The following is a 25,228-nucleotide window of genomic DNA, read 5'->3' as shown; positions in this document are numbered from 1 at the left end:
TTTTCTCCGCAACGGGTAGCAGCAGACCGACGCGAGGAAAAATACGATTGACCCGTTTGCTGCCGATGTGTGAAGGAAAAATTGGCTTCGGTGGTGTCGTTAGCAAACCGATGACAAATCGATTGAAATGCCGCGCGATAGTATGAAGCTAATGGGAACCGTTGGTTGGGACATCTACAGAAAAGGTTAGCATTTTTTACCATAAAGTATGTGATTACCCTGAACCGTAACCCTAGCCGTCGAAAATAGTTATGCAAACCATTTGCGAATCTTAAAGAGAATGTTTGACATACAAAGAAATACGGTACAAATAATTTTCACATTAAATGATATACTTCGATATTGTCTAATGGTACACTGCATGTGGTTTGATATAGTCTAACGGTCTAAAACAAAGAATATAGTTGGAAAACATTGTGTCGAAAAAAACAGTTCTACCATTTTGCAATTTTACTTACATAAAACTACTTTTAAATTATATGTAACGAATAATTTAATGTTTGATGTACTTTTGTGTGATTTTAAAATATGACATTTCTCACCGTGATGAAAAATTACAAATGAACATGCTTATTTTAGCTAAATGTTTTATTTTGGAAATTTCAACATCATCATTTTTAAATTGCTACAATAAAAGCTTTTATTTGCGTATTAAATCAAATTAAAAATTGATTCAACCCTGAAAAGTTTACACAGATTCAGAGCTTATTCAAATCAACAAACATTTTCAACGATCGGTTAACACTCCAAATTCCGCTACGCCTTATTTATTTTGTAATTCATTTACATTTCATTTCTTCCTCAAAGGCTTATGTTATCCTTCATTGTTTCTTCATCGTATCATATCATCATATCATTCATTGTTTCTTCATCATATCATCACCATTCGTGAGCCACAAAGGTTTATGTTATCCTTCATTGTAATGTAATCCTCAAAACTTATGTTTCCACTTTCTGTTTGACATTATAAGCATCTTATTCCATGCTGAATGTTCCCTTTCATGGTCGTAAAAACCGCAACACTCTTTACGAAAAAAAAGCCTTTACTTCTGCGAAAGGATTCCATTCCAATTTGCACCAAACAAGTTGAATCCATGCCGTAATGGTAATCCCAATCGAAAATTACATTCCGAGATCGTCTTCAAAAATCGAAGGATCAATGGTTCGTGCCTTCCAAAATAGCCTCGTCGTATATCACGACTAAAGCCGCGATTCCGACGGCCGCACGGTCCCTATCCCCCGCGCTCGTCGATAAATCTGCGTTGTTCATGATTTTTTCACGGAAACCATTTTAATCCACATCCACCGAGCGCCGAGTCACCAAGGGAATCCGGCGTTAACATTCGATTTCGGGTGCCTTATCTGCGTTCCGTATCCGCGTCGATCCAAGGCGGTTTTACGATGGCCCGTTGCTGCGAATGTCCTTTAATTCCTGCACACCATTTGGCAAGAGCGGAGATAAGAAGGAAAAGAAATCACCCTCCGCAAGGGCATCGATTTCGGGCATCGTGGCATTTGCTTTTTTCGCAGAATTTTTTTTTTATGTCGTGAAAATCAACAAAAGAGAGGAAAACCGTTATTGTTCTGGATTTGCAGTGGACGCATCGGCATCGGCGATGAGTTTTTAGTCCATCCGGTAATCTGTTTTCGAAGGCGTAGCGTTTTCGGTCTCCAAGCACCGCAGAAGTGCTAAAAATCTGTAACAAGCGTTCAGCGTTCTTTCCGCGTGTGTTATTTGTTTTCATCTTGCCATTCTTTTTCATTACTTCACCCTCCCCAAGACAGGTCCAGGCACCGACGGACAAAAAAAGACGGACTGCTGAGCCTACTCCCACCATCATGTTAAGATGGCGTCCTCTTGAACATTCCACTTCCCACACATCGGGTCCAACCCTTAAGGGCCGATGTCAAATAGGGCAGGTTTTATGGTGACCCTGGTGTGTGCTTGATGACCGCTCCCGCTGACATTCGGCCATCACCCCAGCGGGACATTCGCCGCGGAAGCCCAAATGGCCAACAATGTCCGACCGTGGCCGATGGGCGATGAGATGAGATGAGAATTGGGCAAACACCGTTCGATCGTTATGCTCATCCCTTCCGTGTTCAGACCGGAGCGAGTGGATAGATAACCTTGGGGCGAAAACCTGCGACGATCCTGCGAATGATAGCGCCATCTTTAAACCCATATCGTTCCAAAGCTGTTCACCTATTGACGCCTTTCCTTCCCGCAAGGGCGTGAGAGGGGGGCAAAGGGATCGATGAAAGGTCGGCCGAGCGTCGCCTCCAGACACTGTCAGCCTTTTTTCCATCCCCCGCTCTCGGGTGCAGGAAAAGTTTTGTCCTCCCACGCCGGGCGAAAGGCCAGAAGTGGATCTGTACTTTATTTCCCTCCAGAAGGCAACTGTTTGTGTTGCACTCGCCCACCGTTGCTCATACAGACGTCCACCGCCCGTAATGGCACTTGGGCACACGATATTACTTTCTGTAGCGGTGGCCAAGTGTCATTCAGACACCGGCCAACCAGAAGTGGCCACCCCGTTCGCACTCAGCCATTCCTTGTTTTTTTTTTCTTGGTCGTCCGTCGAATCGACCTTCCCACCTCGAGACGCTCAATGACAAAACATCATCATCATCACTGGCCCGAAGTGGCAATTATGCAATGTACGAACGTTTTCCATTTTATTTACGAGTAGCACAAACACACACACATACTCCTACCTTTCGTTCCTCCCAAGGACCTGTTCTTAAGGACGGAAAACTTTCGCCTTCACGAAAACGGTTGAGGGTGCAGAATAAAAAACGTGTTGAACACAGCAGCTTTGGTTTTACGCAAGATGGCAAGATTTTAGCGCGTGTTGGTTTATCCACCTTCATTTTCCGCTCGTACGTGGTAAGAGCCTTTCCAAAAAGGGCTCCACTTTCGGACGAAAACAGCATGAAACAACACCACCGCGGGGAGTTTATGGAAGAGAAAGGGCATGGTAATAATTTCAATGAGAACATTTCATCCGCAACACCATTAGCGCAGAACTCTCGTGCTCAAATACCACGGTTTTTGCTTCCCCAAATAATAAGAAAAAAGAAAACTCCACCAACGGATTCGTTTGCCACGATGCGATGGAAGTAAAAGTCGGCTTTTGTGTCGGGTGTGTCACGCGAAAAGTAGGCCTCGTGTACGATTAGCCACCAATTAGATTAAGAGTGAAAAGATTAACTGAATGTGCGAGTTAAAACACCGCCTTGGGTAGGATAAAGGGAAAACGAAACACCTTGCTGTCACGGAAACACTTCCCCCGGGGGTCGAGTGTGGCACTTTCGAGCGCATTAACATTCAAATTCATTTAACAATAACGCTCTTGCCATGGTGTTGCTGCTCAAGCGGTTCGTCAACAGTTCATGAAAAGTTGACACCAACATTCAGAGGCATAAAAACCAACGCTAGGAGTATTGCCTTAAGCAAACACATGAAGTGTTTGAAGGGGTATTCTATGTGTCCTTTTATTGTTTTAAATATTCCTTTAATCACTGAAAATATGTAAGGTTGTTTTTTGAACAGTTCTTTGCGAAGTTACACCACAATAGAAAATAATGAATGCCGAAAAAGATGAATGTTTTACCCTGTTTATGCGGTATTTTATAATGAAGAGGGTCATGTTTAAAACGTAATACACTTTTCCGACTTCGTTTACGAATCAAAAAGCTTATGCTAAAATGCTTCACAACACTGAAAACTTCATTGCTGACAATACTTAATTAATTTTTAATTAAACAATCACACATATGAAGTTTAAAAAAAGTCTATTTCTGAAACGTTTCAATATAACATTTGATTGTATAATAATCTAGTTTGATCTAGCCTATTTTTCACACAAAACACTCCGTTATAGTTGATGTAACACACCTTCCACCATATCGTTGGCAGTCCGCACAGCTATTAATTCGCCTCTGTAAGGAAAACAATGTTTTTAGCTCATCTTAGCTCATAAATACTCCTCGGTAATAAATAAAGGAACCACCCTACCTGTCCATCGCAGGAAACTCCCTTGCGTTGCGCCCCATACCCGCAGCTCGAAGCTCCGATCGATTTGCATCTGGCACAGGTCGACGCCTAAATATGTTGAGAACAAGGCGAGTTTAACCACTGCCGCCCGGGTGATGCCTTATGCCCCCATACTCACGTAAGTCAACACCAAAGCGTCCGCGACGGCGGACGAGCACAGAAGCACGGCGAGGAGAAGGCAAACGGTGGACTGCTTCATCTTGGGGAGGTTCGCGAAAGTGGTGTGATTTGAATGAACTTAAGAAATGAACTGGTTAAAGGAACACGATCCACGAGTCGTTTTTATACCGTCTCTCTGCATGCTGTTTCTTGCCACGGTTACCTATTTGACGGGGAATCACCGGAATGTACCAGTGTATTTATCTTTTTTCCCGTTCGAAAAGGGGATTTCTGGCGAACCGCAGATGTAGACACAAAAAATCCCCGCAAACAACCACACACTTTTCGTGGAACCGCGTTGCATCTCACCTTTTAACTTGTTTATGACTGCCACAGCGAATGTATTTCCTTCTCTGAACATCTTTGCGCCAATATGTTAAGTAAATATTTTTAAACATCTCCTACAGCATCCCTACACAGTGTACAATCCTTACGCAGTCTAAACATTTAGCAAATTTCACATAAAAAAAGATAAAGTATGATTTTTCTTAGATCTTTTTCTCTCATCGTTCTCATGGTTCAAGCTGTCTTTTTAATGATGAGAAGTGATACAAGCAACCCCGATTTCTCGATATCTAGAGGGAAACAATGGGCATTTTCTCTTATTTTTCAATAGATGCTTCCTCCAGACTATTCGAAGGATTTGTTCGAATCCGTTATTGTTTCGAAATGAGTGTTTACTTTTTTCTCTTTTTATGTACAAAATGTAAAAAATGATACGATGTATTTTTTCCATCAGTTGATGATGAAAGATGAAAGATGAAGGTAAAATAGAACAAATGGAAAATGTCAGTTTAATATAGTTGGCAATAGTAATAAAACATGAAACATTGTAAAATCAACATTAAACAGCAGATTTCATAAACTCGTTAACTATTGTTCGATTGCTCTAATCGAGTGTTGTTTATCGTTCCTTCTGTTTATATTGATTTACTGCTCCTTCTAAATACCGAATAATGTGGATTGTACGATAGTAAATCTGCTTCAAATGTGAAAAATTGTGTTTAACCTGCTCCTTAACACCCATGTCCAGTGTATCCAGTGTTCAACCACAGCGACATCATTATCGCACGGTTGGACGTAGTTTTCCCCAGATCGACCTCAACCGCCGCTCGTGAAACTTCATAATTATTTTCATATCAACGCGGGCGGACAACGGCAACCACCCGCATCACCCCGTTGGCATGTGTCATTTTGTTGGCAAACTTATTGCCCACCACCCGAAGCCATGGGACCGTGGTCGTCCAACATCATCACCATCAATTGCCTCGAATGTCCTTTGCGCTCTTGCCTTCGGTGTGTTTAGAAAAAAAGAAGGGAAATGCCATCAGCAGGCCACTGGCAGATCCACCAGAGAACCTACGACGATGGTGCTCGGTCCACGGCACGCAAGCAGGAAACTGCCATCCATCTTTCCCGCCGGACCGATTCGCGCTCACGCGGGTCAGCCGCTCAAACACTTCCCTGTCTGGCGGAACCAAACAGTGGAAACTGTGTGTACGAGCAGCCAGAATGACACAGTTACAAACAGACATGAAGGCAACACAAACCTAGCGACCACAGCCGAACGATCACCGGACATGACAGAGCGTCCACTATAAATATCAAACGAACGAGCACGCAGCACGACCCACGGATGTCCTTCGACATCCGGGCAGTCCGTCGCTGGCTCGGGGAAGGATTTGCCAAACTCACCCCACACTCTGAACCTAGGCGTGCTCGGTATAAATTGTGCTGACTCCCATTAGCGATGGTAGCTGCTCAAGAAGGGCAATTAACATCATCAGAGTCGGAACGGAAAATGGCAAACTCTTCTCCGCTTGATGGACCGAAAGCTTTCGCAAGTCAATACTTTTTCTTTCTGTAGGTATATTTTTCACCATAATCCCTATGCAGAAGCTAGCACGTTATTTTCTGCTCCAAGCACGTGCCAAAAATAAAACAAAGCTGAAACCCCTTGTTTACACAAGTGTGTTTTTCAAGGACACTGAACCTGTCTCAAAATTTGTTTCAAGAATTGTTTATCGCTCTCGCCGACCTAAGAGTTGCATTTTCGATCTTGCATGCTTTTCTTTTTAAACCCTGAAGGCATGAACAAATTGTTTTTATATTACTTTTGGTTTGAACCAGGACTTCAAACTTGTCAACAAACAGATAAGTTTATGATAGTGTGATATAGTGTTTGATTTTGTATATTAGTCTCTACATAAATTTTGGTGATATTCAAAACATCTTTCAACACAACACAGGACAATATGCTGTATCAATCTACAGATCTCGTTTTTACAGATATTTTCCTCGCATTAATAAAACTAAAAAAGTAACACACACAAACCAGGCGCAAATGAGTTCTGAATTTCTATTTCAACAATATGTATTTCAACAATGCAAAATCTGAGATATTTTTTTAAACACTCACCTAATCGTGGCACCTTACATATTTTTATTACAAGACGCAATCTGCCCCAATTGAAGTTTTGGAACATTTTCCGCCGTTTTGTGTACAGTCCAGGCAATTTCTAATTCGACTCTGTAAGAAGGTTAACGTTTTAATCAAATTTTATCTCACGATTTCTTCAATACAAGCATAGTCAATGATTTTGTATATCGTTCTCTGGAAGAACCACATTGTGCTATCGCAGACGAAATATAATGCACATCTAGGTACGGAAAAACAACAGATTTGTAAGAGAACTACCTTACCTGTTGAAGGCAGGTCACATGCCTGATAGTCGCCGAGCAGATAGGCGGGCGTCTGGGCTGGTCGCATACCTCAAACGGATCATAGCAGACCGAAGCTCCGATCGCTCTGCAGCTGGCACAATTGGACGCCTAAATGAGTTACAAACACGGCAAACGATGATTTAAACCACTACCAGGTACATGCCTCATATACCCATACTTACGTAAACGAAAATCTGAGCATTCACGATGGCGTACGAGCAGAGTACGACGGCTAAGAAAAGATAAACCGTGGATTGCTTCATCTTGGCGAATTCGCGGTACCGATCCGGGTTGAATGAACTCAAGAAATGGACTAGTAGAGGGTGAACGAACAACGGGCCGAATTTATACTGTGTTTTTGCATGCCGCTTTTTGTAACTGTTGTCCTAACTGCGTCAACAAACAGTGGAAAGTGTAAAAGTGTGTACGTGCAGCCAGATTGACACAGCTTCAAACAGACATGTACCTGACATGATAGAGAGTGCACTTTACATAAACATTGAAGGCCTGGGAAAGTATTGCAAAACTCACCCTACAGGCTGGACCGAATCGCGAAGTTGTGTTGTCTGTTATTAGCGGGTGTAGATGGTCAAAAAGGGCAATTAACATCATAAGAGTTGGAAAGAAAAATAGCAAACTATTCTCCACTTGCTGGGCCCAAAGCTTCTACAAGTCAATATTATTTTTCTATGCACGAAAAAGTTTAGTATATTCCTCGTGGCGAAGCTGGCATGTTATTTTCTTCCGCAAGTATGTGCAAAAACAAACAAAACGGATTCCACATGTTTGCGCAAGTGAACGCCTCAAGAATGCTGAACCTGTCCCAAAATGTGTATCCACACTTGTTTGTCACTCTAGAACGATCGGGAATTCCATTTCTCTATTTTACTCCGTTTATTTTTTCCTAACCTGTTATCTAGGTTCTTGAACTGAACATCTAAAAAGAGTATTAAATACAATCGATTCGAACTAACTCATTAAACATTCCCAGTTGAAATCTTCCGTAAACCGATACATTATTCTCTGTGATATGGTGTATGATTTTGCATATTTATCTTCACACATTCTTTACTGATATCAAAACCATATTTTACTAATCGCTGTACGCTACAACATATAGCAAGCTGGTGTATCTCGGTACATTCCTCGTTTTTCGACACATTTTTGCTCGGAATCGTAGGTCTACAAAAAAAAAAAAGAAACACACAAACCAATCAACAATAAGTATTCTTTTTCAACTAAAAGCAAGTACAAAGGACATTTATGAAACACTTACCAGCTCGTCACATTTTACCCAATATTGGTTGAAGGGGGTACACGAACTTCCGCGGAGATACCGACACATTGGACAAGTTCTGACCTATCGATTGGAAATGGAAAAATTAGCAAATGGCACACAGTTTCGCTAAAACCGTAGCGTGTCTTACGAGCACTGGGACTTGGGCACGGGATGAGACGATGAAGCAGCTCGCCAAAATGGCTAACAAAACGCAGAGTTTCAGGTGTCGCATGTTCGTGGCCGGGATCGTGTTGTCGGTTCGATCGATGCAAATGCACTGAGGAAACAATTGGATTGGATTCCGTACACTCTCTCGTGACGACGAGTGGCACGAGATGGAACCGCCCGGTGGCGTTCGTTTGTTGATTCAGATGCCATAAGTTTTTGTATGTGTATCTCGAAAACCTCGTCCACTGTTCTACATTTCGCAGCGTTGATTAGATACATTCATCTTTTCAGGATTCAAATCTACTACCGACACAGTTTAAAGACAGTGAGATTTGCTTTTCCAGATGTTCGCCAACTTACCATCGGGGACCTTGTTTGACTGTTGCATTCCATCCCAGCGAAATTGGTTGGTAGATGGCATACATTTAAAGGAATCAAGTTGTTTGTGTCTCATAAGAACTGCTAAAATAGACAGACCAAAACTCGTGTCGTTTCATTTAAATTGTTCCAACTGTCTAAACTAAGATATTAGACATCTGTGTAAACAGTTTAGATCCTATCTTTTCGACTATTTTTGCTACGAAAAGGAAACCTTACTTCCGTGTCACGTTGTAGTTACATGTGGTATATGTAAGCGGTTCGAATCTGTTAGAACCCTCATTTACATTGTGTCGTGGAAAATATGGAGATCGATATAATTTTACTTTTTCCTAAAAATCTTATCTTTTCTTATCTTTCCTTTACCAAAACTAAAACTCATGTTGTATTCATTTAAGCTTAACATTTAGATGAAATTTCATTTATGTTTAGTATCGTCTTCCGAAAACAAACCTGCCACGAGTTGAAGATAGGTGTGTGGTAATTTTTCCTTATCAAATAAGACTGGTCGCTTTGTCTTTGCCAGTGCACTGAACCGCACCGTTTGGCGCACGCTCCGCATGGTACTGGAAATTGAAATCTCGTTTCGCTGCGGCGTACGAAAAACCAACACACCGAACATACCTGACAAGCGACTTGACACGAATTTTAAACACCGCAGCTCGGAACACTTTCCTAACCATTTCATCACGTACCGCCCGGAGAAAGGCAAGGCTCCAAATCAAGGCTTCCCAAGCCGAACCCATCATAGTTTATCTTGGCGCATTTTTTTCTTCTCTCCCCCTCCCCCCCTCGTTCACGTGCTTTCGGAATCCTCGAGTGCCTCAAGATACGCCGAGCGAGGATACCATCAATCTTGACGGAGCAAGCTCGTCGCAAAATTACCAACATGCCATCGGTTTGGCTGCTGAAGCGAAGGGATCCAAATAACTGGCCGCGCGGGGTTGTCGTGAGAAGCATGGGAAAATTTAATTTATTTACCTCACCGATGATTAGGCCCGGGTCATCAGTGGAAAGGTCTTTTTCCTCTCTTGCTTGCCTCCATTCCGATGTATATTTAGAAAGTGTACGCATCGAAGTGTAAATCCTATCGAACGAGGGACTTGCGGAATGCAATGGTTGCTTGAGGAAAGCCGGCCTGAGCAGATTCTAATCTCGCTTTTCATTTACTTTACTTTACTTTCCGAAGTTTCCACCATCGTTTACCGAGCGGGTAGCAAAATAATAAACTGTCCCAGTAGGCTCTTGGTTCTTCTATTAATTCTTTTATTTATCCTGCACGAAGGGAATCATCTTCAAGCGGTTCGCTTCCGTAAGGAAAATAAAACAAGCGTCCAAGAAGCGTAGCGAGAAGAAATAGGAAAGAATAGCTTGCGTGGGGACGAGCACGACGGCCGTCATGAATGGCCAGCATCGGCTTCCGGCTGTTAATCGTTCTGGCATCCTTAACGTGAGTGACACTATCGCCCGGACGTCGCTCGGTGAAGTGGAAGTGAAAACGTTCTGGTGCTGGTACCTCGCGACAACCATTTTTGCTTAGTGACATTGAAGTGTCACTGGACTATTCTCTTCCGTTCGCCGTTAAATATTGATCGTTAATGGTTTTTACTTCGATTGACAGATGCTTTATTTAAAGAAGGGAGTGTATGGATTTTCGTCGGGCTGAAATGTAAGAGAAAAAAAATGTCTCACCCAGATTCACGGAGCTTTTAAGCTTCATACCATCATCAACAGTATTAAAAAAGGAGCTATAACATCCATGGCTTGTCTGAACTTCATTACTCGAATCCATTAGCCGGTGGATTTTTATTCGCAAATCGGATTCCGCATTTCTTATAATCTTCTCTCGTCTCTCTTTCCTCCCCCTTCCGCAGGTCACATGACTCATCGCGATGCATAAAATTGCGTTATGGCCCTGGTTAGCCATAGCCTGGAGATGGAGAATCGTCATTATGTTGAGTTTGTTAGCACAAAGCTGGTGCGCCGGCTCTGCCCTGTCAAGTGGTTCAAGAACAAACGATGGAAGCGGCGACCTGGAGGAGGACGGACCGCTCCGGGGGACGCCGGCGGGGGTGTTCTCCGAGCGGCAGGCGGGGGGCAGCACACCGGCGGAGGTAAGTTACCGCGCCCCCGACCGCGCTATCAGCGTGTCATCAATCATGCTCGGCGGATGGCGCAATTTGTTTCCGGGTGACACGCCAACATTATGGGGTGGAAAAATACAATGCAGTTTTCCTTTACACTTTCATGGCGGAAAATGATGAAATGAAGATAGCAGGAAAGTTTATTGGGTCCCCTTCCAAGAATGGGCCAACCGGAATGTGGGTCGAATTTGGGTCCTACGCAGAATTGATTGCTTACGGAATAGCAAATGGCGCTGTTTTTATTTATGGCATGTTTTTCTTGTTACTGTTCTCATTTCGTTACCGATACCGATTCAAAATTAATTAGATTGCCAAAATCTAGATTTAAATGAAATTCCACAAAACCACCCTCTCATAATTGAAACGAAATGCTCGAAATTAAATTGCTCTTAAAACCCACAACAGCCCGTCAAACAAATCTCACCTAAACTACGAAATCAATCCACCAAACACCATTCTTTATTGGCGTAGATTAACAATCATCACTCATTGGTTTGGTGAGTAACGACATCATTAAACTGTCTCGAGTATAGTGGAGTGAGATTATGATCACGACGAAAGGAAACTGATAGCAAATTTGTGGAATGAAAGCCAGGATTAGGGATTGTGGTTGATGAACATAATTATCGGCCATCCATCTTCTTACTATTCTAACGATAGCTTTTACTGTTTTCTCTGAAAACCCTCAAGCATAAATAATTGAAAACGGTTTAAAAGTAGAAAAGGTGATTTGACTAAGCACGATTTTGGAATGATTAGGAGTTCGCAGGATTTATTTTCTGTTTTTTGATATTTTATTTTCCCAGAAAAACGTTTAATATTCTCTTGAAAGTCTCAATTGATAATAATGATTACACCTCATTAAGTATGCGCCCTCTCCATCGCGAGGAATTTCCTCGTCCCACAGAAGCCCGCTTCAGAGACTCGCCGCTTTTCAATCGCCAATTTCTTCTAGGAAATCGTTTTTTTTTTTGTAAACCTCTCCCACCGGAAACACACTGCGGCACATTTGTTAGACCCAAATGAAAGGTTTGCCTCGCTAGGAGAGAGGCTGTAATGAAAACGTCTTTCAAATTTAGGTTATTTTATATGCATTATGCTTAGCGTAAAGCGGCCACATAAAACGCAGCATAAAGAGGACCCCTACCCGGCAGGTAAGCGAGAACGCAGAAAGAAACCCCCTTTCGCCGCATGACACATCAAAGATAGATGGAACCGCTTTCGCGACGGAAGCGCTGGAGAAACTGGAGGGGGCGATGGGGTTCGGGTTCGTAGTAGTGAAAGCAGCTGTGCAGTGACTACCGACATAAAATATTTAAAATCCAAACGAATGCCGCAAATGTCGGCAAACATTTTTCCCTCTTTTTTCCCTCGAGCTCGAGCTTTTCCCGCGTAGCGCTTCGTAATCGCTCACTGTTCTTCTGCTGGTGGAAAGAAGTCGCAATCGGGCTGTCGATTGTTGGTAGCGTGTCTGCAAGGATGCTGCCGCTCGTCAATGGATTCCCATGTCTGTCTGCGTGTGCGTGTGTGTAGTTGTGCCGATGGTCGGAAATGGTTCAGTTTTGTGCTTCAAAGCGCGTCTGTGTTCCCATGCACGGAAATACTCATGCATACATACGGAAATTAGCACACACATCGTGCCATTAGTGTACACACACGTACAGACACACATGGGCAGGCACATACTTTTTTTACCAGAGGCCCCCCCTGCCCCGGATGGAGATCGTTAACCGCATCCGCTTTTGCGGACCGGGACGAAATCTCGTCGGAGCCAACCATCGCCGGCATTCCCGTGCTTTATTAGCACGGCGTGCTAAACAACACAACAAAACGACAACCATCAGCGAAGCACAGCAAAAGTGTCCGTGTGTCGTCTGCGGAATCGGAACCGGATGCTAATCGATCGAAGTGTGTGCCGGGGGAGGGAAAAAAGTACCGGACAGGATGCTAGAAAGGATCCCGGTGTGCCACTTTGGCCCCGGCGTTTGTTTGCATAGAAACGCTGAACGGGGCCCAAAATGAAGCGGAAACACACACACACATACACACACATAAAGCAGACGATAAAGGAAAAGGGAAATATCCCAAGCAGCGTTTGCTTCCGGCCGTCGCTTTCCGACGCGATTAATATTTCATTCGACACGTTGATTAGTTTCTGACCGAAGTCGAAGAGAAAAAGGACTCATGCGAGTAAGTGTAAAGGGAAAGGCGAACATCCGGGCGAACGTGTCACAGCGTGCGAGGGTGGAACGGGGAGGAAAAATCACAAATCTCATCCCATTCCGCACATTCCCACGGGGCGTTTCAATAAACGTGCCCCGAGGGTCTTTGGTGCTGGCTAAAGTCAACGCCATCGCCGCATACAAACATACCTTCTTCTTCTGGCCACCCTGCTGTGGTGGAGGGGGGACGTGAAGGGTGTGGGATGAATAAATCAGACACTAGGACATCGAGGCATAAGAGGGCGCTTTCTCTCACTCTCGCCAAATCTCGGTCACCGGGAAGGCAGCACATCGTTATCCGTTTTTCTTTTTATTTTTGTGTTGGTGTGAAAAAGGGACCAGATACTGATAGTGTGTCCCGTGCGGTGTGTCCGTCGTCATAGAGTCGCTACTAAGCAGCTTCAAACAGCACAGCCAATGCATCATCATTCACTTCCAGCGGCCCGATCGTGGGAAGGAAGGGAAAGAAATCTCAAATCATAGAAGATAGAAGAAAGAAAACACCCTTCCACTCGAGAACGATGAATAAACACACCCCCGGGGTAGCCTGATTTGGATGTACCGAGTCCGGTACAGGTGCGACCACCCATTCGCCCCTCCCCCCACTCCAACCCAGTTACGTCCTTCGTCTGAGATTGTTTCTTGTTTACCAGCCTCCATTTCACCTTCGACTGAAGGCCTAGAAAACAAAAATAAACCACCACCAACCCGACCAAGCCTCAACACAATCACTCAATCACCCACTTTCTTATCTTCGGTGGGTCATTTATTCTGACCTGGGGGAAGACGTTTTTCCCTGACCCGGGCGCCCGGGGTTTTTTTTTTTTTTTGGGAAGCTTATGAATGTTAAAGGCGCTCCTTTTTGCTTTCTCCCCGTTGCTTAAACGGAATTTCCCGCTTGTTTATTTTATTCAAAGGAGGCTCCCAAACGGTCGCTTTATTTATGTTGCCCGTTTTTTTCCTCTCTCTCTCTCTCTCTGCTTTGCATTTTCAAGTTATGCTCGTGGCAAGCGTTGGAGGTTATTTAAATTACAACAGCTAAAGAATGGTACAATTTTTCGTGTGATTAAAGTCGGATATTTCTTTCGCCAGTTGCTGCATGATGTTCTAGAAGGAAAATATTATGCTTTCAAGAAGTCTTTCAGCGCCAAAGGGGTTTCGCGACGTGAGCAGGCCTCAGGATGCCCTTTTGGAATGCTCTAGGAAACAAGAAATGTTAAAACAACACAACAAAACAGCTTAATTAATATACTTTAAGGGGTATTTCGCTTATTCTGCTGAAACATTGAGTTTGTATGAAATAACAAGTTCGTTTATTCAACCATGTAGATTATCTTGAATAATATTGAGCTTAGCATGACTTTCATAAAACAGTTCATTATTTCATGCTTGCTATTTTCTGTCTTTTATTTGGAAGGGTGACAAATATTATTTGATTTATTGAGTTAGATGATTTGTAGATAAATCACAAATAAGCAGTTAAGCCTTTGGATACTTCATACAGCATTTTTACCATCGCGAACGATATATAAACAAAGATTCAACGAAGACATTCTTAAGTACTTCGTAGAACCGTGTTGGGCCTCCATCCTGCCATCAGAGATCATTTCCACCCGATGTGTGCTGTATTTCTTTAGTTTTCGCTGAAACCTCCAGCTTCCCTCTACTGTGCGTGTCTTTTTTCCCCGGTCAAACATCCTCCATGTCAATTGATGACGAGCGGAAAACTATTCATCAGACCAAACGCCCCATCCGCTGTTCTTTTGTCTTGTTGCCAATTTCCAGGAAGCCGTCGAAGACTCTCTGCAAACAATCCACGATATCGCGACGGAAAACCTGGGCGCCCTCTGCCTCACGAAGCTGTACAGCCCGCTGAAGATAACGCTCAACCCGGAACGCTACACCGGCGCACGGCAGAAGGCCGACCTGGCCGCGGTCGTCCTGCAGGATGTGGGAGTCTCGCGCCACAACGGTAAGTGCTTCCTGCCGGAGATTAATCATTAATGCGCACTGAGCCAACTGGCTCGGTCGCAGTGGAAAGCGGATGTTGCCTTTTAAACTATTATGGCGGACCATATTGTTCTCCGGGCGAAATACACCACCACAGTGAACCGGTTCTCCTCTCCCCCCGGGCCTCTTTGGCTGAGAAATCAAAGCCGCAAATCGAAAACGACTCATTAAACGCCCATTCAAGAGGCTGAATAAAGGGGGGTTTTGCCAACCGACTACAAGAGGCTCGTGGCACTCGATGAACCTCGCCGCCAACAGGCCGTGCGGATGTTGCGTACTAATTATGCACTCGAATTGCGTGATGGCAATCGGTTCGGTGCGATTTGCTCCAGCTGGGCACGCTAGTTAATGTTAATGAAGGACAGCGTAGCCGCGTCTGCGAACGTTTAGAACGCTCCAGACGCACAACAACACTTCACGACGCTTCATAACTCTCTGCTATTATTACAATCTTATCGCGAGTCGAGTGTATTGCAAGAGTTTCGCAACTTATTCACGCCATTAGTTTGAAGCACCCGTTCCCAATGGGTAGAAAATGGCTGCAATCAGTGCAAGAGGAATAAAGTCGAGCGTCGGAGAAATTTCGCAACCCTGCAAGTGACTGATGCTAAAAGTTACTGTTTTATTAGCTTTCCCGATTGTTCCTCTTTCCAGCGATCGTTTAAGTGAGTTATAATTTGTAAGTTTTTTTAACGATCACTCAATAAATATTTGTTAAGCAACACACTTAACACGTTAAGTACTACGTCACCCAAAAGCGGATGACAGCAGCAATTAGTTCTAAAAAGTTTGTGATCCATAAATAAATGAAAATGCAACATAAAAATTATAGTAATATTAAAAATAAGTTATTTGGGATGATAAGTCTTTGCTTGGCCTTCGAAAATCATCGGTTTAACAAATGTAATAAATTAAATTTATTAAAAAAGATTGTACTAAAAAAGTGTGCTAAAAACGCTTGGTACTCAACGTGTTAAAGAATCTAAATGATAGAAAAACCATTTTTGTGTAACATGTTAAATTTTTTATTTTGATATACAATTTAGTAATATATATTGTTATTACTTTTCTGATCGCAAATTACACATAACATTCCGACGGCTCTTCACAATGTCCACCAACATCGTTACACCGTACCTATTTCATTTATATGTAGCACTCCGTTATACCTGTCGTAACGCATCGTCCACCGTTTTGTTGACAATCCGCGCAGCTATTAATTCGTGTCTGTAAGGAAAATATTTTTTCAAAAATTCTTCAGCTTATCAATAAGAAGACCATCCTTACCTGTCCATCGCAGGACACACCCTTGGTGCGCAACGTTCCATAGCCGCAGTACGGAGCTCCGATCGATTTGCATCTCGCACAGGTCGACGCCTAAACATGATGTGAATAACGCAAACGATGTTTAACATCCACCCAAGAGATGCTCTATGCCCTCATACTCACGTAAACATAAACCAAAGCATCGGCGACGGCGGACGAGCACAGAAGCACGGCGAGAAGGAGGCACACAGTAGACTGTTTCATCTTTTGGAGTTGATGCAACTTGCTTGCGGAAAACTGTTGATTGAGCTAATGCAAAACTTGAACTGTTGAAGAGTGGACGTTTAACGAGCCATTTTATACTAATAGTTTACCATGTGCATTCGTTGTAATACAAGAGGTTGCTTTATTTCACACTCTACGTATCATTACTTTCCGGCATGTGGTACTGATACAAGCAATTGATTGTAATTGCCACAAGATAACATACCTTGTTTTCGCCAACTTGTTGTTGACGCACGTTCCTAAATTCTCTAAATTTTGGTTTTGAGCCAGATCTTCTTAACCTACATTCGAATGTGTCGAGACCTACATCCGTAAGTGGTTTGTTGTTTGTTGGTTTAATTCGTCAAATGCGTTGTTTAAATGTTTACTAGCTTCAAAAACAAGCTGCGGTTAATGTGTCATTTCTCGTCGAATGATCATCATATCCGTCCTCAAAAATATAGTCCAAGTTCAAAGTAGGAAATAAACAAGTGTGTACTTTAAAAAAAAATGAAACAGGAACATAAACAATAAGGAAAATCATCTCAAAAGTGGTTTAAAGTGATAGGGAAATCAAGTGGTTTCTAATTTCAGATTCTTGTTTAAATTAACACTTGATGCTAAACAAAGACTCAAACAAAAATATTGGAATCACTGATGTATGGTCCTGCTCCCCTTTGCAGGATTGCTTGATGCCCTGGCCAAGGGTTTGCTCTCCGATGCGCACGTCACCAGCGCTCGCATCCTCTCGATCAACGCCACCGACGGCCTGCTGACGAACTCGGTGTGGTGGAACAAGGAGCCGGGCGGCCTGAGTGCACCGATGCGGATCGAGGCCGACGGAATCGCCATCGGCACCAAGCCCGCTTCCACCTATCCTTGGTAAGTGTTGCTACCGGAGCACTTCCCAACCAGCACTGCATATTGGCTGTTCTTGTTTCATTCGAAGGTACGAAGACGAATCGTCCTCTCCCGGGCTGCGATCGCCCAAATTCCCACCGCCACCGCCGGACATTTCGTACCGCGGCTGGTGGACCTACCCGTACTACTCCTGTGATCAAAAGAAGTGGATCTTGTCCTACAGCGTAGCAATCCCACCGATGGGTCGGCACGGGTAACTATCTTCCATCTTGACACTTCATTTGACGTCTTCTTTTCCTACTTGAGGATTGACAAAATCAATGTTTTTTGCAGCATTCGCGGCTTCCTGAGCATCGACATCGACATCAGCGACCTGCAAGTGAACCAGTGCAACAACCCGAACCGCTTCGAGATCCTCAGCTACAACCAGCACCTCCGCCAGTACTACCCATTCGTGCGCAACCTCAAGCTCGGCGAGGACGAGCAGATGCGCCAGATCGAGGCCTTTCACGGTTCGCACAAGTGCCACGCGCACAGCATGCGCTGCGAGTACCGGCCGGTCGTGACGAGCGTCATCACCGGTCCTTCCCCCCTTACCATGAGCCTCAGCAACGGCAGCTCCGCGCTGGCATCCTTCGCTGCCTCATCCTCCTTATCATCCTCCTCCACCTCCTCGTCATCGATCAACGGGACGGGAGGGATGGGGCCGAGTGTGGTGGTGGCCGCTGGCAACCCCATGCAGACCGTCATCAATGGGTGGACCCGGGGAGCGTACCAGTGCCGCTGCCGGGACGGGTACTACTCCTTCCGCCATCCGGACGGGTTTAACGGGAGCATCATGGAGGTAGCGTACCAGGAGTACCGGACCAACTACAGCACCTACTACAAGGAGGTGTTTGTATGCGTGCGCTGTGCACCCGGTTGCGCCACCTGCACCGGTCCCGAACCCTGTCTCGCCAGCTATGATTGGGCTTTCAGGTGAGATTCACGATACGGTACCATTCATCAAAGCCAAGATCAATGGAAAAGAGGTCGCAGCATACCATCTAACGAGCCAAAACTGGCGAGAAAATTTTTGACAGTTGGTTGAAATTTTGTTTACAACTGCGATTTTGTTTAAAACTTAGTTGACATTAAGCATTCCTTCATTTAAACGAAGGGTTAAGATTGGTGTCGATATTTACACTATGACCCTTGTTGGATGATTTTACAATCACTTATATGATATTTGTGATATAAAATAAACTATTGCTGTTTGTTTTTGATACCTAATATAATAACCTGTTTTCAATGAGAAATAATTTGTTTAAATTTGATGCAGAAAATCGTCACGCAACTTTTACATACTTATATACGAAACATCAATACTAGCTCTCAAAAGATTAAACATTATGTAAGTAGCCGACAAAGTTCTCTCAAGTGCTAGAATGTGGTTACATTTATCGTTCTTGTCGAATCTATCCCAGACCCTAATATTGGTTGTAATGCGACTTATCGATCGTTCACGGTTCAGTGCATTCAATTTTCCTCCCTCCTTTGGTCTCCCCGCAGAACGACACTGCTCACCTTCTCCGTCATGTGCGCCGGATTCACCGTCGTGCTCGCACTGTACATGTACCAGCACCGGAAGGTGAAAGTGTTCAAGGTGGCCAGCCCGATCTTCCTCACCATCACGCTGCTCGGTTGTGCCTTCATGTACCTGGAGATGGCGGCCATCTTCCCGATCCTGGATACCTACGCCTGCATCGCCACCAAGTGGACGCGCCACATGGGCTTCTGCGTGACGTACACGGCGCTGCTGATGAAGACCTGGCGCGTCTCGCTCACCTACCGCGTCAAGTCGGCGCACAAGGTGAAGCTCACCGACAAGCAGCTGCTGCAGTGGATGGTCCCGATCCTGCTGGTCATGTTCATCTACCTCGGCACCTGGACCCTGTCCGCTCCGCCGACCGCCGAGAAGGTAAGCGCCAAAGCCGAGAGGCACCTCTGGAACTAGCGATTAAAATTTAATTCACCCACCCGATTACGGCCAAGCGGCGCGTCCGTAGGACACACACACACGAATCCATTACCGTGCCAACGGGCAAGCCCTGCTTGCTAATGGTCGAAGCCGTTCCCGGAGCCCTTATTCCCGGGCACGGAAACCCACTTTCCACGACTCCAGACCCGGCCCAGCGCCACTTGCGCCTCATGGCACGTCGCATCAATCCACGCAAATAAACGGATCCACTCGACTCCATCCCCGATAGAACACCGGTAAAAGCAGGAAAGCCTCCCGAAAGCCCATCCCCATCCGTCTCTCAACCTTCCCCCGCTCGCTAGGCACCAGGGTTGGCGAAATCCATTTTTTATAATCCCGCTTAATTACTCCTCCGGGGTGGCCATAAAATCATTATCGCCAAACTTGTCCGCCGACGCTGTTTTTGGGGCACATGTTATGCACACCACCACCGTTTTTCCGGCATCGTTTCCGGGCAGACGGGAAAGTACGGTCGCCGTTGAGCCGAACCCGAACCCCCAAAGAATGATGCGAGCAATTGTGTTTATGTGGAGATTTTTATGTGTTTATGGCGCACGAAATGATTAAACTTAAATGCCCCGGTGTGCTGCCCGCTTTGGATGCAAAATGTATGAATATTCTCCAGCCTGGAGAAAGTTTCCACACGGTCTCGAGGCAGAAGATAACGAATTTTCCCTCGTTTAGGTATAATAATGATATAATAATCACAGTTGCTATTCCCAGTTTTGATGAATGTATACATTTTAAGAAGACCACAAGAGGTGAAGTTTATCGAAACGAAATTGAAAAATAAGACAAGCCTTAAGATGAGTGAATCAAAAGATTGAAACAGAGAAAATAGTTAAATTTAATATAAAAGAGCTAAAATAATTAATAGAATTTAATAAACAGGGGCTAAAATAATGTTATGACAAATGAATCCAACACTAGAAAATATGAACTCAATCGTTTTTTCCTGGTAAAACTAACTCCTGACGTTTTTTGAAAGTATCTTTTCAAAAGTAAGTTTATGATAAAAGAACTTTGTGTTGTATAATTCTCTGATGTGATAGCAGATTAACTGAAAACTGAATCTATTTTCAAAACCTGAGTGAAAATTGCCCAAAAATAGATTGGTTCCTTTTATATTTTCCTACATTTTTTTAAATTTTACTTTAGTGTTATTATCAAAAAAAAGTATATTTTAAATATAAAAAGAAGAGTATCATATTTTGAAGTACACATTTTTAGCTGATAAGTACAAGATGGTTCTTTGCAATATATTTCGAACAGTGTAGGGCGTATTTTGGTTGAACTTTAATCATATTTCATGTAGCACCTTCCTTTTTTCCACTTCCTTACATATTTCATGAAGTACTTTTTCTAGGCGCACCGGTTAAAAAGTCAGATCGATGGAAAATGTTGTCTCGCAAACACACCTGGCGGGCGTCATGCGTGTTCGCTCGCTCGTAACATTCGTGTCCGCCGCGCTGCGGTCGATTTCATCCACCATTAATTTTCAATATTCGTATCGTGATTTTCCCTCATCCCCTGTTTACTTCTTTCCTTGCAAACCCCGTTTGCGCCCGTTTCAGATCGAGGACCAGTACGGGTTGATATTCAAGCAGTGCTCGTACAACTGGTGGGACCACAGTCTGGCCATCGGGGAGGTGCTGTTTCTCGCCTGGGGAATACGCGTGTGCTACAACGTGCGCAATGCCGAGTCGCTCTACAACGAGGCCAAGCTCATCTCGTACGCCATCTACAACATCGCGCTAGTCAACACGACCATGGTGGCCTTCCAGTAAGTGTTTCGTGGCGTTTCGGTTCGTGTATCGATTGAAAGTATTTTGGGGCAACTGCCGAGAGGCACCGCAAACCCGCCCATCCGTGAAGGCTCAAAACTTTCGCCCCTAATTCGAGTTAACGAGAGAAAAAAAAAGTTAATAAAATGAAAGGGAAAACTTCAGCCTAACCTCAATCAACCTTTCGCACCGTTTGGTTGCGTTTTAATTCAAAAATTAATCTCACCCCTTAATCTGTCCATTGCAGTCTGTTCATCTTCCCCCAGGCCGGGCCGGATATTAAATACCTGCTCGGGTTCATTCGGACGCAGCTTTCCACCTCCGTCACGATCGCGCTCGTGTTCGGCCCGAAGGTCCTGCGGATCCTGCGCGGCCAGGGCGACCAGTGGGATCAGCGGGCGCGCAAGCGTGGCATCACCGCGTCCTTCTCGCTCAACGGGATCGGTCTGGTGCCGGAGGAAACGGCCGACCTCTATCAGGAGAACGAGGAGCTGAAGGTAAGGTTAGCGCTCGCCACAACCGCAGCCTACCGAAAACGTTTGCGGCACCGGAACATGGACAGACACCCGTTACCCGGGTGGAACGATTTACCTCTTGCACGTAACATCTACCTGCTTCTTGGTTTGTTTCATTTTTTCTCTGTGTGTGTTTTTTTTTTTGTTTTCGTACCACACCCGGAAAATTCGAACATCAAAACCCGGCACTGGATGGCGCTCGAACCCACTTCGAACCTGACGCAACCCACCTCGCGGCGATTGCGGTTGTTTTTCCCAAAGGAAGAAATTCAGAAACTTGCTGCTCAAATTGAATTCATGAAAATTGTTCACATGGAAATGAACAATCGCCATCTGAAGCCGAAACCGGGCGGCTACTTCACCATGAAGAGCCCGCTCGGCAAATCGTTCGGTGGCGGCGGCGGAGGCTCGATAGCGGCAGGCATTGGAGGAGGAAGTGGCAGTGGCAGCGGGTCGCACAAGCACAAACACACCGGTGGAAAGGATGACTCGCTGCGGGAGCATAGCGGCGTGACGGAGGACGGCCACAGCGGGACGAACAGTTGCTACTCGGGCACGGCCAACTCGATCGGGTAAGTTTTTCTCGCGCCATTTTTTCCAGCGAACGGAAACCGGAAGCGCGGTGAACCGAGGAGAGGGGTCACTGTACAATCACTGTGCCTCCAATCGGCCACATAATACTCCGATCCCACCCGGGATCGCACCAGTGAGCGGCGAGAATTCGAAACGGATGCGAAAAACTTTGCAACACCGGCTTTTGCCGTTTGCTTTTGCCACAAAGCTGTATTTGCCAGCGTCTCGCGGGAAAACCCCTTTCCACCCGACGGTAGGCGCAATGTATTAGCAACACCGAGGCGGCATACGATTGATTTTTGCCCGGTCGCTTCCATCCCCATGACGCATGACGATGATGCTGGTCCCCGCCCCCTCCCACCCCCTGATCATGCCTGTTGGAAAAATAGATATCTAAAGCTCATTAAAAGTTGCACTCGGGACACCCGATAATTATTATTTCTTCCGAGCGCCCGGAGACGCTACGAACGCGATCGACCCCCTTTTTTGCCGGAACGGAAAGTTGTTATTATTTTATCACGCCAAGTTCATTAGTTTTCGACTGATTGATTTTTATTCTTTTTTAATGCGATTCGCCATCGTTAGCACTATTGCTTTACATGGTGCAATTTATTTATACCTTATCGTAAGGTTGAATTGCGCAACGGTGCCCCGTTCGGTGCGAACCCGGAAGCGAACCGTGTGGAATGATGTCAGTTAATTATTCAATTTATAATTACTACCTAACTGTCTCGTGTACCATCGTTAATGGCGAAAAGAGTACTTATTTTAAGGACGCAGCCAGTTTCATGTTGAAACCCACCAGGGGTCTCCATTTGTTTCATGATCAATTTGTTTCTTCAATCGAGAACCAACTGCTCACGATTTATTTTGTATGGCCATGGGAAGAAAATTAGTTTAAAAAATAACTTATTTTTATATGGTTCGTAATCTTTTTTTTTTCTAGTCTTCCACCAAGTTTCTTTGTCAACCGGAGTGATTTTATTCGAATTTGTTTCTTTAAACCCTGTTTGTTTCACTTTAACTGGGTGTGTGGGTGGCAATTTTGGAGCCTTATGTGTCAACAAAACAGATTTTTGTGATTGGATACATTAGAATATCAGCACATTATACGCGACGTTTTTTTTCAGGACGCAGCCAGTTTCATATTGAAACCCACCAGGCGTCTCCATTTATTTGAATTGCTTTAACTGATTGCTGAATTGATATTTTTAGCTGCCAAAATGAATGCAAATTGATCCAGTCAATTATACTAGATTGTGTAAATCGCTCTCTATAAGGGACGACATACTAGAGAAGGTTTGGATTAAATTATAAGAACAAACGAGGCCATTACAAATTACAAAAAGCATTTATCTTCAATACTCATGCAGCTTGTTTGCGTATTTGATACGAACAAAGGAATGCTATACACGTGCGTAACGAGAACGAGTTGAAACAAAAAGGCTTGTTAGATCGTTGTGATTAAATTACGGGCTTTAATTTCCATAACTCAACATTTACCGGTTATTAATCTTCAACATTGTGCCGGTACACAATTACACCATCGTCGGATAACAAGGTGCGGTTGATTGAAATGAACACGGCATCATCAGTCAGACCAACAATTCCGCTTCAAATTCAGTTTATCAGCCATATTTCCCCAACCAAAGCGTTATTGAGGGAACATTTGCACAAGCGACGGGTGTTGGTATGATTTCACTACGCGTGTCGGACACAAGCAACCGGTTAGATGCCCGCACGCCTCTCGTTAGGAAGATTTGATGCAATTATTCAATTGCAGCTGCTGCACCGCTACTGCCAATGGTAGGCGGCCCCATTTGCGTATCCTTTGATCCGCTGCCACGTCCGATGCGAGGTTACAATTTCCCAGTTGCCAGTGACGTTGGCAGCTGCCTTCACTATTTGCGCTTGCACTAACGTGGGTTTGCTTTTCCTCTATGTTTTTTTGTTTGGTTTTCCGGTGGCTAATCGGTAGCTTCGCATCGCAACCACCGACCGCCACGAACAGCAGCAGCGGCAACAACGACCGCGGCGGCACCACCGAGAAGGTATGACATGGACCCCGAGATGGACAGGGCTCGCATCGCTCGACGGCGACGACGACGACGGACTCGAGCCCACGCTCCGGCACGTACACGGCCACCGACAGCACCAACCGGCCGGGCGCACACTACCACATCAACTACAGCGTCGGCCAGTGGGCGGGCCGGGCTGGGAAAACCGCCACCGTAGTCGGGCCCGTCGTCCCACGAAAAACCACCGTCGATGGCGTCGAGGAGCGAAAAAACGACTCCCAGAGCCACCACAACAACAACGTAAATTGCCTTCCGTGCGCCCCCAGTGGTCGCGGCACGGAAACCATCAGCCCGCCGGCAGCTGTGCCGACCACCACCATCACCACCACCACCACCACCACCACCCCGACGATCAACATGGCGCGGCACGATAACCGTAATAACAACAATCAAAGCGCTCCGATCGAAGGCACGCCGGAAGTGGCCGGGATCGACGGGCCGGTGGAGGAATGCAATCGGATAAACAACAACCACCTGGTCGAGGGTGCGATTGCTCCCCCGTCGTCGCTCGCCTCCCGCACCAGCTCGCACCGCACGTCCGCCTCGAGTGCCGTGTTCGACGACGAGCTGATCGCGACCGAGCACGACACCAGCACGCACACCACCGCCAGCGACACGGTCGACCAGCGCCACCCGGTGTACGTCTGAGCCTTGTGGGTGAGGTCCGTGGAGCGGTTGCAGCAACACCAACAAGATGGCACACCGGAAGCGAGCAAAAACTGA

At 45.1% G+C, this 25,228-nt stretch overlaps 3 protein-coding genes across 3 annotated transcripts; 1 reads left to right on the top strand and 2 right to left on the bottom strand.

Moving 5' to 3' along the window:
* Positions 1-3,864: 3,864 nt before the first annotated feature.
* On the bottom strand, positions 3,865-4,259 carry LOC131281686 (uncharacterized). Its single transcript, XM_058311033.1, has 3 exons — positions 4,179-4,259; positions 4,022-4,108; positions 3,865-3,945 (listed from the first exon to the last, which is right to left on the bottom strand). The coding sequence occupies exons 1-3, from the start codon at positions 4,257-4,259 to the stop codon at positions 3,865-3,867; spliced, it is 249 nt and encodes an 82-aa protein (XP_058167016.1).
* Positions 4,260-10,660: 6,401 nt separating this feature from the next.
* LOC131294772 (probable G-protein coupled receptor CG31760) lies at positions 10,661-24,484 on the top strand. The gene is made up of 10 exons (XM_058322819.1): positions 10,661-10,882; positions 14,920-15,106; positions 17,358-17,556; positions 17,624-17,788; positions 17,869-18,513; positions 19,087-19,495; positions 21,130-21,338; positions 21,587-21,836; positions 22,116-22,426; positions 24,406-24,484. Exons 1-10 carry the CDS (start codon positions 10,661-10,663, stop codon positions 24,482-24,484), a joined length of 2,676 nt encoding a protein of 891 aa, XP_058178802.1.
* LOC131294988 (uncharacterized) lies at positions 16,291-16,674 on the bottom strand. Its single transcript, XM_058323047.1, has 3 exons — positions 16,594-16,674; positions 16,432-16,521; positions 16,291-16,371 (listed from the first exon to the last, which is right to left on the bottom strand). Exons 1-3 carry the CDS (start codon positions 16,672-16,674, stop codon positions 16,291-16,293), a joined length of 252 nt encoding a protein of 83 aa, XP_058179030.1.
* Positions 24,485-25,228: the final 744 nt, after the last annotated feature.

The sequence above is a fragment of the Anopheles ziemanni genome, chromosome 2 (genome assembly GCF_943734765.1).
Source record: "Anopheles ziemanni chromosome 2, idAnoZiCoDA_A2_x.2, whole genome shotgun sequence".
Classification (NCBI taxonomy): domain Eukaryota; kingdom Metazoa; phylum Arthropoda; class Insecta; order Diptera; family Culicidae; genus Anopheles; species Anopheles ziemanni.
The sequence above is the reverse complement of the archived record's forward strand: the minus strand, read 5'-3'. Positions and strand labels throughout refer to the sequence as shown.

Bases quoted from the DNA above. Each gene is read 5' to 3' on its own strand.
- LOC131281686 (XM_058311033.1), bottom strand. From the start codon at position 4,259: ATGAAGCAGTCCACCGTTTGCCTTCTCCTCGCCGTGCTTCTGTGCTCG. The intron at 4,109-4,178 runs GTGAGTATGGGG...CAACATATTTAG, and splicing joins ACGCTTTGGTGTTGACTTAC to GCGTCGACCTGTGCCAGATG. The intron at 3,946-4,021 runs GTAGGGTGGTTC...TTTTCCTTACAG, and splicing joins GAGTTTCCTGCGATGGACAG to AGGCGAATTAATAGCTGTGC.
- LOC131294772 (XM_058322819.1), top strand. From the start codon at position 10,661: ATGCATAAAATTGCGTTATGGCCCTGGTTAGCCATAGCCTGGAGATGG. The intron at 17,789-17,868 runs GTAACTATCTTC...TGTTTTTTGCAG, and splicing joins CCACCGATGGGTCGGCACGG to CATTCGCGGCTTCCTGAGCA. The intron at 19,496-21,129 runs GTAAGCGCCAAA...CGCCCGTTTCAG, and splicing joins CTCCGCCGACCGCCGAGAAG to ATCGAGGACCAGTACGGGTT.
- LOC131294988 (XM_058323047.1), bottom strand. From the start codon at position 16,674: ATGAAACAGTCTACTGTGTGCCTCCTTCTCGCCGTGCTTCTGTGCTCG. The intron at 16,522-16,593 runs GTGAGTATGAGG...CATCATGTTTAG, and splicing joins ATGCTTTGGTTTATGTTTAC to GCGTCGACCTGTGCGAGATG. The intron at 16,372-16,431 runs GTAAGGATGGTC...TTTTCCTTACAG, and splicing joins GTGTGTCCTGCGATGGACAG to ACACGAATTAATAGCTGCGC.